At 35.9% G+C, this 17,880-nt stretch overlaps 3 protein-coding genes across 4 annotated transcripts in view; 1 reads left to right on the top strand and 2 right to left on the bottom strand.

Annotated features, from left to right (window-relative positions):
• Positions 1–8,214, bottom strand: part of LOC124219402 (uncharacterized) — a 77,605-nt gene extending 69,391 nt beyond the window's left edge. Inside the window, exons 1-2 of one of the 2 annotated variants that reach the window (XM_069136599.1) lie at positions 7,818–8,214; positions 7,232–7,313 (exon numbers count right to left, since the gene is read on the bottom strand). The gene's annotated coding sequence lies outside the window, so the exon portion shown is untranslated. Of the gene's footprint in view, positions 1–7,231 lie in introns of both variants that reach the window. The other variant, XM_069136600.1, reaches the window with a different exon arrangement.
• Positions 435–6,991, bottom strand: Pex6 (peroxin 6). The gene is made up of 6 exons (XM_046626897.2): positions 5,778–6,991; positions 5,155–5,640; positions 4,841–5,067; positions 4,314–4,722; positions 3,871–4,176; positions 435–3,440 (listed from the first exon to the last, which is right to left on the bottom strand). The coding sequence occupies exons 1-6, from the start codon at positions 6,211–6,213 to the stop codon at positions 2,815–2,817; spliced, it is 2,490 nt and encodes an 829-aa protein (XP_046482853.1). The 5' UTR covers positions 6,214–6,991; the 3' UTR covers positions 435–2,814.
• Positions 8,215–8,378: 164 nt separating the features above from the next.
• Positions 8,379–17,848, top strand: LOC124219395 (ras GTPase-activating-like protein IQGAP1). The gene is made up of 26 exons (XM_046626894.2): positions 8,379–8,509; positions 8,803–8,899; positions 8,974–9,208; positions 9,660–9,804; positions 10,026–10,183; positions 10,286–10,420; positions 10,555–10,639; positions 10,870–10,964; positions 11,059–11,218; positions 11,646–11,809; positions 11,905–12,039; positions 12,262–12,421; positions 12,518–12,763; positions 12,862–13,010; positions 13,093–13,236; positions 13,311–13,601; positions 13,673–13,837; positions 13,984–14,097; positions 14,189–14,523; positions 14,629–14,853; positions 14,971–15,361; positions 15,462–15,641; positions 15,721–15,850; positions 15,936–16,203; positions 16,305–16,586; positions 16,691–17,848. The coding sequence occupies exons 1-26, from the start codon at positions 8,470–8,472 to the stop codon at positions 17,049–17,051; spliced, it is 4,890 nt and encodes a 1,629-aa protein (XP_046482850.1). The 5' UTR covers positions 8,379–8,469; the 3' UTR covers positions 17,052–17,848.
• The last annotated feature ends 32 nt before the right edge of the window (positions 17,849–17,880 follow it).

The raw sequence follows: 17,880 nt of genomic DNA, 5'->3' as shown, positions 1-17,880 counted from the left end.
ACAGAGACAGGAAAGAATTTTAATAGCTCGCAGAAACGACGCTATTCCTATTCTCCTGAATTACCGTAACAGAAGATGTAAGATGACTGAGTACCGTGATATAAACCTGGCTTCTAAAGGTTATTGATCAATCTTGTAATTTGATGCATTTGATTTAAACACACAGTTTAGTTGCACAACCGTTTTTCTGCTGACGCTACTGCTCTTCGAAGATTCAAACGGGAAGCCCACCATAGGTCAGACTATAAACCCGCTCGGAGAACGCGCATTTTTGGATTCAAGTCGAAAATCCTGCACTCCAGAGGTACGTGAACAGTGAACATGATTTGCAATTTGAAAAAAAAAGAGGCCTGTTGGATAATTGATTAACTAATATCACGACGCATTTATGTATTTAAATTACAGACTGAAAGCATATGCCAAAGATGTGCAAAGAAGACAAAAAGCCCTGTAGTTTATCCATGGTGCTGTACGAATCACGAGGGAGCTCGGGAGTGGTGTGAGAATTATTTGTTCTACGGCTTACCCTAAGGATTTTAAAATTCTTGGTACGAATTGATAACTGCGTTCGATTTTTCTGTGATATTCTCGCATCGGGTCAACTTGACTCCATACACGAGCTACACTGCCTTTTGTAAACTTAAATTCGACGAGTCTCGAAGTGGTTTTAAGTTTGTTATTAATAGCATAATCTCAAGTAATAATTAAAATGACAGAGTAAACGGTGTACTTTCAAGCCTACTCCAAGAGCTCAGTACTGAAATTACAACCAATATACAGAGAAGATTGTTGTCCTCGTAAGAAGCGAGTAACTGTGACCAGCTAATTATTGCATCTCGACGCAAAGGGGTCACTTGTCGGGGCGTTAATTAATTCGCGGACTTTGCTCGTCTGCGGATTTCAGTTCAAAATCTGTGTTTCTCATCTTTCACAAAAATCAAACTGTACAATTAGCAGTTACACACAATTACAACGATTTCCTATGAATACAAAGAAAACCGTCAATGTTCTGCTGCTGTTACGCGTATAACGTTGATGTTACAACTGGCTTAATTGTTTATTTACTTATTTATTTACCGACATTGGTTTCGCGAATGTTTGTTTACGAGAAGTTTAACACACCCAATATTCTAAACTTTATTGTGAACATTGTAAAAGGTGACAAGGAAAATTTTCACACTTTGGAATATCAGATAATTCAGAAATCTAAACGATCAAAAAGGTCAAAAAATTATATCTGAACTTTTCGAAATTATGTTACTCTCTAGAATAACAGGCTGTGGGTTTAAAATCAACTGCATCCAAGTCTCATTGTTCTTTTGCCAATATTGAATTAAAGTGTTTCAAATCAGATATGTATTCGGTGATTTTTAATGAAACACTTTAGAATATCAGTTTAAAAATATTCAAATTACGGACAATTTCTAAGTCGTTATTACAAATTTTCCGAGTCAGTCAACAATATGAAATTGTATTCGATCTGATGAACATTTATGAGAACGTTACAAAAATATGTGTGGGCGTGCGAGACTCGAATTGTACAGTTTGCTCCTTGAACCTTTGTAATATCGTCGGTTTAAATATACCTAATTAGTCTACAACGTTCATGTCCAATTAAGCTTGATACTTTAATTGAACTTCTCTTAGAGAAACAGATAATTTTAATTATATCACGTTCTCCAAGGGTGTACATAATAATATAATGTCCTATTAACCACATCTATTAATACTTGTTTATCAATTTTGTTATTTTCCTTAATTTCGCTATCATCATCATTTATTTGTTTGTTTCTTTGTTTGTTTGTTTGTTTGTTAGTTTGTTTGTTTGTTTGTTCATTGTCGGTATTGTTCGAACATTTTTATTTATTGTCATCGCGATAATGAATCCTATCTTATGTGTTCGTGTATATAAATTTTATTTTCTTTAATCACATTATATTGTTGCAATACGTGTACATATCTATACCCATATACCTATAATATGTTTATATTTATTTTTGGCGCAGTATTAACGATCCGTTATGCACTCTGTAATTATTCGCGATCAAATGTTTCAATACTGTAAAAAAACTGTATCTGAGACCAAAAACGATAAGACAATGAAAATACTCTACATATTCAGTAAACATGACAAAAATTTTGTTACGTACAGTTGTATAGATCACTGCGTGATAAATTGTAAAATTAAAAAACTTGTACGTATTGGTTTTCTTTCTCCTTTTCCTTTAGGATTAATTTATCTGACTCACCGTCGCGTTTCGACTTATTTTTAGTTCTCTGCGAACCGTTCTTTTTCTGTACACATGGATATGTATAACTCATCAAAATACGTAGTGCAGATTTTTTTTTTAATTAAAATTTACCAATACATGAAGATTATAATTATATATTCCTTATGATGTACAAAAATTGGAAGCTGAGATAAAGATTGGTGCGTTACAAGACGTTTAATTATGGGATCCTTTGATTATTTACCCGTAACATGTGCCTCTGTACATGATTTCATGCTTTGGCATAATCTCTCAGGAAATTCTATCGGGTCTGTCACAAGATGCCTGAGTGGACAGGGCAAAGACTGATTTCGATAAGCCTCATCGTAACGCTTCTTTTTCAATTAGAGCAGTGATATGGGATGTAATAATCAGTACGGAAGACAAGGCTATAATATAATACATAACATAGATAGGAATTAAATTGCCACATTAAATTCTTGTGCCATCGTGCTTCTGATAAAAGAAAATATATCACCCTGGAGAATGGTGGACGTCACGTGCATGTTTTATACTGGGCGGAAAAATAATTTCAGTTTTAAATCTACCTAACCGTAGGACTTAATTCATATCTTAATCTTTCGTAATGTTTTAATTCATCTTTACCGACGGAAGGTGTGATATTTTTGGCTGCTTTGAAAAAGTCATCTTTGGTCACAACAACTTTGTTATGATCCACGAGACTATCATTATCATCTTTCATCTCTTGATCGGTATCATTCTTATTATCGAGTTTCTCTAAATTTCTACGCACTGCGAAAAGCCAGGCATTTGAACAAACTGCGTACAAATCGGCGCCGGTTAAATTGTCCGGTAATATTTCAACAAGTTGGTCAAGTTCAGCACCGTTATCAGAGAATTTGAATGATCTAGTCAGTGCCTTTAATATACTCAGCTGTGATTTTTTGTCAGACGATATTCCCACGTATAACAATTTGTCAAATCTTCCGGGTCTTAGCAGTGCTGGATCAATTAAATCTGGCCTATTTGTTGCCCCAATGATAAACACGCTTCCTTTACTTCCCAATCCATCTATTTCAGCTAACAGTTGCGAAACAACACGATCCATCACTCCTCCGCTATCTCCGTTTTTTCCACGATTTGGCGCCAGTGAATCTAGCTCATCAAAGAATATCACACATGGTGCCGATGCTCTTGCTCTTTCAAATACTGCAACAATTCATTATAACGCTCTAAAAAAATGTATACTATTTATCGATGTTTTTCTTTGTATGCGATAAATGATATTAGACTGTTTCAAGAAAAAAAAATACTGTTCTATACGAGATTTGAAATCTTCCGAAGAACAAAAAGTACAAATCAAAAGATTTTAAAATTATTCTTGCGGAAATAAAAACGAACTTCAAAGTTTCGATGGAATATTTTGTGAGAAATCTTTCGGACCTCGAACAATTAAATTTTTTTCCCCACGAGGGTTTTCAAAGATAAAATTAACGTCCTCCAGCATTTCTTGCTATGAATGAACCGTCTTACGATAATACAGCTATAATGTGTAGACTAATGGAACATGTGTAAGACTCAAGAAAAGAATGTAAATTGTCGACAGTAAGTTTACGACAAAGTGATTCGCTCCGTTTACCTTGTCTGACATTTTTCTCACTCTGCCCGACGTACATGTTTAATAATTCAGGTCCCTTCACAGATAGAAAGTGAACTTGACACTCGGTCGCGACTGCCTTAGCTAAAAGAGTTTTCCCAGTCCCTGGAGGGCCGTATAAAAGCAGACCAGTTCTATTGAGTCCGACATTATCTGACGTCAACAACGGTAGCTCTATTCTTCGCAGTATTTCACTCTTTAAATCTGCCAGGCCTCCTATATCCTCCCAATAGACTTTTGGTACTCGCGGCGCACCTATCCAATCCGAATACCTCGACTGCATGTATTCTGAATAACAAAACCCACGAAATTGTCTGATTTAGGGAAGTCCAAACAGAGATGATGAGAGATATGGAAAATTGAGAGTTGTTTGAACGCATAGTTCCTTTGATCACTTGATAAATTCATACTGAAGGAGAGATTACCATGAGCCTTTGAAAAATCGTCCTGCATTAATGTAAGTTCAGAAATTCCAGTCTCGGTAGATGAAAATCTGCTTCTAATTTTGGCTGCGTGGAGAACAAAGGCGTTCAGATCGGCGAGTACAAAATCTGTGCACAAAGCTGCGACATGGGATAGATCTACTTTGATTCTGAACCCCTTAGAGGCCAAAAGCCATTTCAGAGTTTCAAATCTCTGATTTTGACTCAAAGGTTCCATAGAAATAGTTTCTATAAAGACTTGCTGCAAACTAGCAGGTATTCTCGAAGTATCAGCAGTAGCGACTACAATCAACGGGTACTTAGAGCCCACTTTGTACAAATTTCTTAACTCGGAATCAAATGAGGATATTATTCGCTCATCTTCTTTACCCTCTCCATCCCTACCAAAGATCTACAAGACGAAATTATTGGTGAGTATTGGAAATTGATCAAGATTGGGTCGACTAAGAGCGTCATTCAATTTGTAACACGTTCAGAAGCATCAGCTATTGAGGCGATGTAATTATTACCTGAATGTTACTCAGCATTAAAATGCAAGGTACGCAATTTTGTGCATTGTGGAAAACTATTCTAAGTTTTGCCTCTGTTTGGGCGCTGGTCAAAGATTGTACGTCAGAAAAATCGACTTTCAATAAATTGAGGCCCATCCTCTCCGCAGTAATTCGTACTAAATTAGATTTCCCACTTCCTTCGGACCCCTCCACAAGAAAGACTGGTCGTACATCAACAAAACTATCTGAAAATTTCGATATCAGGATAAAAGTCACACCTAATGATGTTTGCTTTCCACCTGAGACGAGTCAAAAGTTTATTTCAAACTCACCGTGCTGAATGAAAGGCGAAATACAAGCTGTAAGCGATTTCAAAGGCTCTTCCAACGCTGGTGGACAATTGCTCAAAAAAGAGTCCATCACTTTGTTGTCATCTAATAACCCATTTTCGAATTTATAAGCCGAGATTAGATACCGGCGTGGAATATAGCTATGGATATTTGATTTTTGAACCAGACTAGTTATGCCTCGTACGATAAAACACCCTTTCCGTGGATTTTGAGTGAGCTTATCAACATTCAAATGTCTGACTTTGAAGAGAACTGCATTGAAGTTGTTACCAGCCACTAGGAACTGGAGGCTGGGTGCAAAGTTTTTTATATCAATGGAGAAGACGTCATTTTCCCTCAGATATCGAGCCTCGGAAAAGTAATTATGCAGTAAAGTATCGACCAAATCTTCTAGACATTCATACGGATTTGATATTAAAGATATCTCAGCTTCTTCTGCAATCCCTTGATCAGGATCTGAGGCTGCGACTGCAAGTGTAACAAGACTGTTAAGTAGGAGACGATATAATGGGTCGGAGAAGTTTGGAAAATAACACTTTCAAGCCTTAACTTCTGTGCGATCTAACTGATTAGATATAATAAAATAGAAGTATACAATATCTTACTTATAAAATATCGATCTGATTCAAAGTCTGTCACGCTTAGATAACTCTGTATGTTGAACTTCATCGTTTCTGACATCACAAGCTCATCGGTGTTAGCATGATTACTTGGAATAATTGTCACCTTGTATTTCTTCAAAGAAGATGTATAGCACACATAATACCACGAAATAGTCGAGACATTAATTAGCTTGGCATTAGCTAAGATGCACGAATAGGTATCGACGTAATTGGTCGTGGATGATAATTCTCTGCCAATAAAGAGCTGTAGAGCCTCGTCAGGAATGGATTTTACTCTTAAGTTCATTTTCACAAGACGTAAAAGTTGCAAACGTGTGTAGTTAGCCATTATCAATGGTAAAATGAATCGGATATCGCGATTCATCAATATCCGAGTAACAAATGTTAATCTTTTGAGATTGTAATCGAAGAGGACCATGTTTTTTTTGATTTCGTAATAAAGAGGCAGAAGGGAATATTGAAAAAATTGTTTGATTTGTTCGACGTAATGTAATTAGCTGAATTTTGTACCACTTGAACTACAATATTTTCATAAGATAATTGATATTTTCAGGTTATGCTCGGACCTGGAATACCTTTGAAAGTATAGCAGATAGAAATCTTGCAAAAGCGAGTTTAGGACTTGATGAGCGCCTTCGGAGTAACATATTCCAAACATTTTAATCACGCAATATGACCCTTGACACCCGATAACGCGAAACCAAAACATAGACCAAACATAACCTCAACTGAAATTTCGGCCTAACCTCAGTATGCACAGGTCCAATTTAATTGCGTAAACAGGACTGGCGTAGACACAAAATCGGTAAAAATATGGGATGCGAAATATAGATGCGCAGCATTATTTTATGTTTGTAATATCCAAATTTATGCAAACGGCATCACGCACTTGACAAGCGGATCCATTAATAACAAAACACAGTTAATCTGATACTGAAATCGTGCTGAAATTAAGTGAAGTTTCATGAGAACTAAAAATCATAACTGCCAGCAAATGCAGGATGGCTGCTTCCTACAGATATTCTCTTTCGCCTTTGCCTTACAGCGGGCGTTGACTGAGGATATATTCTTCAATCAACGCATCGGGTGACTAATTCTCGTGAATTCTCATATATTTCTTTTTTTCCTTCAATGAACCAACGAACGTATTTAAATTATTTCACATGGGATGGCAGACATTTTATCCACGATTTGAATTTTATCAACTCATAACGGGCATCGTTTTGCCGATGCGCTAATAGGGAGATTTCATTCGCCTGTGCATAGGCAAGTCAAGATACGTTCGTGAAACACTTGTGGTATACACAATCAATCAATTTTTCACGCTGTACGCATTACTATTGCGCGGCACTGATCTTTATTCTAAGTCATCAGTGTTGCGCCGTCAAGCATGTAAAATTTCATGTATTGTATGTAAAAAGTGTAATATTTCTTACCTGCACGTACGAATCGTCAACCAGATTCACTTGCTGCGTGTATCTTCATCAGATATATTCGCACATTTTCACTCCACAAATGCTGCATCAATAATTCAGACTTCAGATGAAAACGGAAGCGCGATCATTCAATTGTTTATCGCTACATGTTCACATCGCAAGTTCATCCCGCCAAAAATCTCCAAAACTATCAACAAGATGGTGGCCCGATCGTTTATCAATTGTTTATGATCGTTACGTCGTAAGCTGGTCCCACCAAAAATCTATGATGCTATCAAATTGACTCATGGGCTTTTTTTGATTTCTTTTTAGATCGGACTGCATAGACGAACTAAAATACTTTAGACGTTCTCTATACTATCATGCGACAACGATTTCAGAATCTACTTCGGTATTGATATATCTATGATAGAGATACGACAAGAATAAAACCAAACAAACTATTGACTGATATTATTTTTCTCAGACGTTGAATACAGCTTCAATGAACGTCTGTTATAACCATTTCACTACGAGCGAAGCACTGCACAATCTCTCCTACCGTTTAACCACGACTTCGTTGTCGAATGAACGAAAATTTACTCACGATTATTTCGATCGCAGCGAAGAATCGTCACACGGATGTCCTTAGTACCATGCCGCGACAATATAATTATCACTCGCGATTTGTAATCGAGTTGAGATGCCATCGGTAACTTTATGATATAGAAAAAATTCGAACCGATCGGTCTTGCGTGCACCTTGAACAGATTTGTCTTCGACGTTCACTTGTCACACTGATCACCCTTCACATGTCTCTTGCCGAAAAGAATTCAAATTCACAAGAAATTATTAACGAAGAATATAATTCACGCACGATTGTTATCCCTTCGGAATAATGTGATGCGAATTCAACTTTATCCGAAGTACCGAATCCACAGAATTAAACACCGAACGAAATGAGCTACCTCTCCATTCGTTGGAAAATGGCAGCACCTCGACCCTTCGATTGGCGAGTGTAACTACGAACTGAAAGCTGATTAGCTCTGGCGCAGGCTGTCGATGACGTTCGGCCAATCGCAACAGAGCCGGGCAACGAAGAAACACCTGCTGCCTTGCGTACATCCCCACCCTTCTACTCATTGTGAAGTTTGAATGTGAAATAATATAACGTACTGTCCGGGTGTAAACACGAGCAACACTGTTATCGATACTGAATTAAAACAAAACGCCTGGATCAACGAGAGAAAGTCCACAACATGAGGGAAATTGCGACGATGACAATTATCCCTCAAAATGGCAAGTTTTTATTCTTTGAAAGTACTTGAATAACCACACGTCGTTCAATTAACCAAACTGTCTGAATCGACGATCGTTCAAATGGCTCGTGGTCATTTTGCACTTCATCGTTTCTTGCAAAAATTAATTTATGGCAATAAACAATCACTCGTATTACTCATTCTTCTTTGAACTTGAAGTATTTTTTTTTTATTTCATCTTTTAACTTTGTTAAATCTACGTCTTCTCTTCAGATTATTTTCCTCAACTATGGCAGGCTTTTTGATTTTCTTTCTCTTTTTTTTTTATCACAGCAACCGATGAGGCAAGGAAATCGGCTGAGGAAATGGACGAACAACGCCACAAAACTGTTGCTTACGAATACCTCTGTCATTTAGAAGAGGCAAAAAAGTACAAAGGCTATGGTTACATGTGTACTCGATTATTTATGCACATACTCATTTGTCTAATTGAATCCTGCATAGGTGGCTGGAAGCATGTCTAAGGGAGAAACTACCTGCGACTCTTGACCTTGAGGAAAATTTGAGGAATGGAGTTTACTTGGCAAAGTTGTGCCATTTTATCGCACCCGATGTTTTGCCTTTTAATAAAATATACGATCCTGAACAGAAACGATATGCCGTTGCTGGACTTCAGTTTCGCCACACAGACAATATCAATCATTTTATAAAATGCTTAAAGAGCATGCAGCTGCCGTTGGTACAAAATAAAATCATACAGAGATATTCAATTAAACTGACATCAAGATTTTTTTATGAGTTTTCAAATAGTTCTCTAATTACTGATCCAGCTGCCTAATTTCACCTGGAGTAAATGTAACAAAAATTGCCTATGAACTAATGAAACATGTTCAGCAGTGAAACGGAATACATGAAAGACCTCGTTTGCTGGAATATATTAGCAAAGGCTCATGTAAAGTAAAAAATGATTGCAAAGAATTTAAATATGCTGCAAGAAACCTATCATTTTCTATACATAAATTCATGAGATCATCATTCAATATCATACTTAACAAAGAATCAAAACAAATTACAAGAGAAATTCATCAATGTGAATTTAAACAGTTATATTGACGATCTTCAGTGTAATTTATATATTAATATTTATTATTCAAGATTTTTTAATTACCTAAGATACTGTTTCCCCGCAGACTTTTCAACCAGAAACTACAGATATATATGACAAAAAGAATATGCCAAGAGTTATCTACTGCATCCATGCACTCAGTACACATTTATTCAAAATGGGAATGGCACCGCAGATTCAAGACTTGTATGGAAAAGTGAATTTCACAGGTACGATTAGAAATGCCACAGCTCATTAAAGTTTAGTGGATTATTCCAAGAATGATCACTACCAAATCAAGATTCAGATAATCCAAGAATAACTAATCGTTCGAAGTCTGAACAATATTACAAACAAACATGTTTATCAGTTGTTCAATAATGTCACTCACAAATATTTATTTTCCACCTAATGATGTCCTTTACCTGCTAATTACAACTTGATTGTTTAGATGAAGAGATAAACGTTATGAGCAAAGAATTAAAAAAATTTGGACTGCCGATGCCAGCATTCCAAAAAATCGGTGGATTATTAACTAACGAAATGCCAGGAAATACAGCCGCTCTGCACGCGGCTGTAATTGCCATAAATCAAGCCCTTGATGCAGAGGCAAGTAATAAAAATATGTCATTGTGTTAAAATAGGAATCATTCGCACCTATCCCCCTTAATAGTTTATCATGTTACTGATCATGACTTGTCTATTTGTTAGGTGGAAAACGCGATGTTAGGAACCCTCCAAAACTCTGCCGCGAGATTGAAAAATATTGATTCTCGTAATGTTCAGCGATACCGCGAGAGTTTGTCCAAAGCTAAGGAATTGAAGACACAAGCTGCACAGAATAGGGTCAGAAATATTAATGTTTAGGCGAATATAGGCAACAAGGAATTTTTTTCTACTTTTCTATCTTGTTCCCTTCTAATATTTTTTTATAAAATAATGAAAACCCAATGGTTGATTTTCACTTTTTGTATTTACAGTCTCTGAATGATAGCTATGTTCCTGATGCTTACGACGAACTGTTGACCCAGGCTGAAATTCAAGGACACATCAATGCGGTAAATGGTAAGAGATAGAGAAAAGATTTCAGGTAACTTATTTGACCACTTATTTCCTAGAGAGATTGTGATTTTGCTATGCATATGTTGATACTTTACTCTTCGACGTCTGTATCTCTTTCAATACATGAAAAGTACATTTACAGAATTCCAGTAATCTTTTTATTAAGATTATTAGTCTATAGATGCACAGATTTTTCAAAGAAAATTAATAACAACTTTGTACATTACACACAGTTCAGTGCGCTCTAGAAGATGTTGTGGCTTCTGTTCACCAAGGAATCGGGGAAACTTTGATTAGTGCTCTGAGTGTGCCTGCACTTCAATTGAAGGTCAGTTATTTTTTTGCGATTCAATACCTGGTCTGGATCCTGATTTGACAATGCACTGTGATTTTAATCAGAGAACTTGACATTTTTGTTACAGAACGTTATAAACGCGAATGCTGAATTGTATGGAAAGGAATTGCTTCAGTTAATAGAAACTCCGGAATGGAAAATCAAAGCTGATGAGCACCAAGGCTGCAAAGATTTAGTTCAACGGTCTGTGGACATCGCTAACGGAATAGCAGATGTTTCCCAACGACGTTAGTATCTTGGATAACCAATTATACCCCACTCGTTGTATATTGGTAATAATTATTTGTCAAAATACGAGACAACAAATTATTGGCAACGGTGTAACTTGCATTGCTGCCTTATATATTTTATAGGCTTCTCCAAAATTATCAGAAATAATAATTAGTTTTACATCGAACTTGTGAGGGGAGAAAAAGTTCACTTGATGCCAAGCATTTTATTATTCGACTTATTAATTGCTTTGTGGAAATTTGTACGTATTTCTTTTCTACTGGTAGAACGATGCAAAAGTAGGATTCCAACAGAATCCACAGTTTTTTTTGATTAGGCTGATTGAAATTTGTTTTGTTAATGTGTTTTAAAAGTCTTCCATTTCTGTAGATACTAATAAACAGTTACTGTCATGTGATATTTTTCACTATTCAATAAATCTAGGTACCGAGGCAGTTCAGTTACTGAATCAATCATTGCAAAATGGTGATCAAAGAGACCTGCTAAACTCACTGATGAATCCAAATTTGGGTTTAGCTTACTACATCGATGAATTTGCCGCACCTTTATATTACGAGGAGATGAAGATCGACTGTATCGAGTCTAAGGTAACACATACTTGGACATGAAAGAACGAAGGAAAAATCGTTTGTATTTGATTAGAAATATATTGATCAATAAATGAGTATATTTTGTATTGCAGAAAGAACTCACCTACAGTGATATTATTGTTAGCATAAAAGTTTTATCTTCAATTGCGGCTGTCAGCAAAGCAGTTGACACTGGGAATCCTGAATTGACATATCAAGCACTGACCCACCCTGAAACTCACATTATGGCAAGTTTATGATCAGTTTTAAATCAAATTTACATACTTAATATTAATAGATCAAGTGGGTTTTAATTTGTACAAATCAGAATAATTTTCAGAATCGGTTCTAATGTAGAGCATTCCAAGTTTCTTAGATCCAATATCTCCAAGTTGTCGATTTTCAAAGGTGTAATGTTTTTGAGATGTTTAAGTAATAAATGTTATATTTAATGGTAATGATTTATACAGCTACTCGACATAGAGAATAAGGTGAAATATCACAGAGCATTAGCAGCAGCTCGTATTGAGAAACAAGCAGTATTTGTGAGCGAAAATCCTCTTTTGACATATGTGGACATTCAGGAATGTGTAGATATTGTAAACCAGCAATGCCAGGAAGACAATGCAGGTATAATACAGTTACGCAACCGATATTGAGTGTCTACTAAATACTTGAGTTCTGTAATTCATGTAATGTTTGCTGATGACTGTTCATTATTGACAGTTATCCTGGTATTGAACGAGTTGAACGATGCAGTTATAAATAATAGTAGAGCTGGCATCATCAATACACTTCAAAACCCACTTCTCAAATTGAGAGAGCCAATACCTCCAGCTGATTCTTCTTTGTATTTGAAATTGTTCAAACAAGCTTTGGATGAAAATCATCCTGATGGGTCCGGATTGTGGCTTGAGGATGTTAATAATGTTGCTCAAATCGTTTATGACGAAGTGGAGGAAGTGCAAGCTGGTAAAGATATCTTTTCTTAATCAAGTAATGATTAAGGGGTTCAAGTGAATGTACGAAAGTATCGGATAAAAAAGTTATTAATTAATCTCGGTTTTTAGCTTGCACATTTTTATCTCAAGTAAACATTGCTATCGATGAAAACGACGCTGAATTGACTTATGACTCTCTGCGATCAACCGGCCTAAATATAAATCCAAAGTATAAGGAGGAATATCACAAATTCTTGCATAACATGAAACAGCATAAGGTAAGTTATCAATTAAGACTATGGAATAATTTAAATATTGTCAGTTTTATAGTAAGAAATGTTAAAAGATCACTCATTACAGTTACAAAACTTCTTTGGCCCATACGTTCGTCATGTAACAAATAGAGGAAATGTAGCGTATATCGATATGACCCAGGAGAAATATACCTGGGACAAACCAGATGGTATTTTGGAAACATATTACATCAGCAAAACTGATATCCAGGTGAAAATCAGCGTTAGAATGAGATTGATATTGACCACAAAAAATTGTAGTTGACAAGTTTTGTTTAATTTCAGGATATTATACACAAAGTGGAGATCGACAATCGTAAAAAAAACTTAAGCAGGATTAACGAGAAAGCAATTGTTAAGCTGCAGTCGATGATACGAGGATATTTATTGCGTAAAAAAATATCCGATCGCTTTGCCAAATTTCATAATAATATTGATAAAATTATCAGTATTCAGAGATGGTGGCGGCGAATTTTACAGCAAAAGTATTCTGCTACTATCTTGATAAGAAATGCCAATGAAGAAAATAATCCCCAGCAAAAACATGAAAATATTTACGATCAATGCAAAAAAGAGGTAAGTTTCTTTATACTTTAATTTCATACTGCGCGTTGCTTATATCTTATCTATTGTAATTTGTTTTGTAGGAAGAGAAGGTGATTAAAATTCAGGCCTTATGGCGTGGGAGAGCGGCAAGGAGAGCTTTGCACTCCCTTCTTCATCTTGACAAACCGCCATTTTCAAGTGTAAGAAATTTCCTACCAATTTTAGACTTTAATGCCGAAGACTACGATGAGGATCTTCAATTACAGGTATCGTAGAAAAAAAAATGTTCATTCATAAGCTGCAATTGGGGAAAAATGATTTTTAAATATCAGAATCACTTCGTGTATGAGGTAGATAATTGGAACAAAATATCAAAAAATGATGAAAATAAGAATGGTTAATTTATTTTCAGCAAATTAGAACTGAAGTAGTTCAAACAATAAGACATAATCAGAACCTCTTACAACAGTTGAATGACATGGACATTAAAATCGGACTCCTCATACAGAACAGAATAACTCTGCAGGTCAGTTACTTGATAGAATTTAGTTGCTAAATCGTATGAATGTGCAACTATTCCCATGAATACTTGAACGAAGGAAATGTTAAAATTATAGGATGTAGTGGTACATGGAAAACACCTGGAATCGCTTGCAAAAGATAAGAATACAAATAGAACTAGAAAGAATTCGTTCAACGAAGGATCTTCACACAAAGGACTAAAGTCTCTGACCAAAGAGGGGCGTAAGATGCTGGAAGGATACCAGCACCTCTTTTATGCCCTACAAACTAATCCTACATACTTATCAAAACTTTTATTCCTCTTACCGCAGAGCAAGACCAACAAGTTTTTGCAAAATGTTATCCTTACACTATTCAATTTTGGCTCGAATATGAGGGAAGAGTACTTACTGCTAAAACTATTTCGCAGCGCTCTTCAAGAAGAAATTCGGTCAGCGGATTTCGATTTCAGTCTTATATGGAATTAAATTTTTACATTTTTATCCAAAAATCCGTTTTTATATGAACAGTATTTATACGAACATTATATTTTCAGATCTAAATTTGAAAAACCTTCAGAAGTAGTGACTGGAGATCCATTGGTGTTAAAGATGGTAGTCACTTACGCCCGTCAATTGAGTGGGAAAAATCCTTTGCGCCAAATAGTGGGCCCAATCATACAGAAAATACTCGCCGATAAGAAGATAAATATCGAAACGAACCCTGTTGATATATATAAGTGCTGGAGGAATCAGTTAGAAATGGAAACAGGGCAAACATTGTAAGAAAGGATTCATTGTCTTCAACGACGTTGTCACTTTTTTAAATTTCAGAAGATGTCTAGCTGATGAGTACATACGGGAAGTTCATTGACATATGTTTTTATATCCTTCTGCAGAAATCTTCCATACACAGTGACTCAACAGGAGGCATTGACCTATGAACAAGTGCGACACAGACTCGACAAAGGCATAACACTTTTGAAGAGTACAGTTATGGAGTTTCTGACGACAATTACAGAGTCTCGCAAGCTAATTCCATTCGGTATGCTCTACATGGCCAAAGTGCTCAATGACACTTTGACTGAAAAGTTTCCAAATGCTGCTGAAAAAGATATCCTGAAAGTTGTCGGAAACTTGGTTTACTATCATTTTATCAACGCAGCTATTGTCGCACCCGATGCATTTGACATCATTACTCTACCTGTAGATAGATCACTTTCTAACGATCAAAGACGAAATTTGGCTAGCATAGCCAAGATCCTACAATTTGCTGCATCTAAAAAAGGGGTAACAGTATATTAATACTATGTTTGTTCAGAGTTTCAACTTTGCCGTTTATTGATATTTAATCTGTTTGTTCTTTGTTTCACCATCTTTTCAACTCTAGTTTGGCGAAGAAGCCATGCATCTGGTGTGCCTTAATCCATTCATAATTGAGTGTCATGAGAAGTTTAAAAAATTCTTCCGTTATTGCTGCCAAATTGATGAGCTGGAAGAGCATTTCCGTATACACGAGTTCACAGAAGCAACTCTAATACATAAACCTGACATTTACATATCTCTCCAAGTAATAAAAACTGATCAAATATCCTTAGTCAAACTTGCTAATAGCAACAAATTTAATTTCATTCGTTTTGTTCTTGAAGGAAATTTGCGACACTCACAGCCTCGTTGTTGAATATCAGTATCAAATTGCTCCCGACCCTCTAGATCCTCTCCACGAGCTTTTAGATGACCTGGGACAAACACCGACGGTGGCTTCATTAATGGGAATAAGTGAGCCGCAAGCATCTAACTTGATTTTCCGAGAAAAGTACCATCAAGCCAAGCAACCTTATGTTATTGTCATTATATGTTCCAGCCGATCCTATTTGCGAGTCTAATATGATTCGTCTTGGAAAGACAGAGGTCTGCTTGATATTGATAAACAAGTTTGAGGTACCTGATAGTAACGATTCAAGTCTGAACAAACTTTTTATTAAAACGAAAGAGCTGTTGGTGTCAGTGTTGCCGTTCTTGAACGGGGACTCATTAGCGGATGCTTTGGCGAACAACACAACACCAATTGAAGAGAAGCGTTATGACAAAAAATCGTACTTACCGAGCTCGGTAAAAACTGTCCATAAAAGGTGTGAAATTTAAAAAAATCAGCATCAATCATTAGAAAAACATTAGGCTGTAAAAGAGTTGCCAATAAGGTGAAAAGGTTTCATCAATATTTTTTTTCTAGTTCTTCCTTGAACGATTGTAAAGCTCAGCTGCGTGCATATCTCAGCAAACTGGAACTTGGAGGGTGGGTGTCGAGGGCAGATGGTTATCAAAACATAATAACTGCAGTGGCAAAAGATCTTTGCCATAAAAGCAAGTACAGGATTCTCAGAAGAACAGAACTACAAACACTCAGAGCGACAAAACAAAGTCTTGACCAGAAAACTAAGTACTATGAAGAACAGGTACAATTTTACAATGAGTACATACATCGATGCTTGGAGAACCTCAACACTGGTAAAGGGTAATGTAGTTGACTACAGTATTGATATAAATAATAAAAACTTTAGAAGATGTGTATCAAAATTTTGCAACGTTTATGCTGATGCTAAATGGAATATTCAACAGGTCTTTGCACGCCTATAAGACGATTCAAAAGAATAATCACGGTAAGTTAAAGTCCAAAATGACGTTGAAATATTCGGCAGCTAAGCTTCAAGAGAAAGGGGTACTGCTAGAAGTGGATGGACTTCCGCATTCGCAGTTCAAGAATGTAATATTTGAGATAAGTCCGACGGAACACAGCGGAATTTTTACTGTTCGGGGTAAATTCATGGGAGTTGAAATGGAAAAGGTCGATGTAGATATCCAGAAATTGCTTCAGCTACAATTCGAAGGTGCTCCTATAATGGATATGTTTGGAAAGGCAAAGATCAATGTCAATTTGCTTCTATTCCTCTTAAATCGAAAATTTTATGGGAAAACCTAAATACTGAAGAATGAATGACAAATGAAATTCCTCAACATGAATATCTAATTAACAAATCAAATTTGACCTAGTTGTGAGGGCACACTGTGAATAAGACTGAATCTCTCCGAACATAAATCGTGTGAATTAGTAGTTTCAAGAACAAGCAAGCTTTGCTCCAATTAATCGATGATTAAATACCATGTATGATTTTTTTTATATCACAAAATAATTATATGTCTAACCGTACTTATATTCAGTAAAATTTTATACTTTAATATTTATGTTGTTGCGCCAGCTAAAAAGATGTATATACACGTGAAACATGTAAGATATAATCCAAATAATCGTATTTAATTGTAAATTTCACTTCTACACGCAGAAATATATTTTAATCTGAATATACGACCGGTTTGCTTCTACCGTTACAATCAGAGGCTCAAATTCTCCCGCTTTACTTCACTTAGGCAATAAAATGCTGATAAAATGAATTTGAAGGTACAGGCAAGAGAAAGATATAGATGCCGAGTTTACACATGAAGTTTTCACGCATTTAATTCAGATGACTTGATTACTACATGCCATAAAATTCTGTGCATAAGTTGTAACCATCTTATCGTAAAGCGCGTCTGTTTTTAAATATCTATTTATTTTATAAGAGTTCATAATTTGATATTACATACGTACAATAATATAATAGATAGCGCAATATTTTTTGGACAGTATTAGACATAGTATGACAAGTTGGTATCCTTACTATCATGAGACGGTGCTGCAATTTGTTGATCAGAAACTATGTTTATAAAGAATGCTTTTTACAGCTCTACCAAAAATGGCAAAAAACACTATT

Source organism: Neodiprion pinetum, chromosome 5 (genome assembly GCF_021155775.2).
Source record: "Neodiprion pinetum isolate iyNeoPine1 chromosome 5, iyNeoPine1.2, whole genome shotgun sequence".
Lineage (NCBI taxonomy): Eukaryota > Metazoa > Arthropoda > Insecta > Hymenoptera > Diprionidae > Neodiprion > Neodiprion pinetum.
This window is presented reverse-complemented; position numbering and strand designations above follow the sequence as displayed.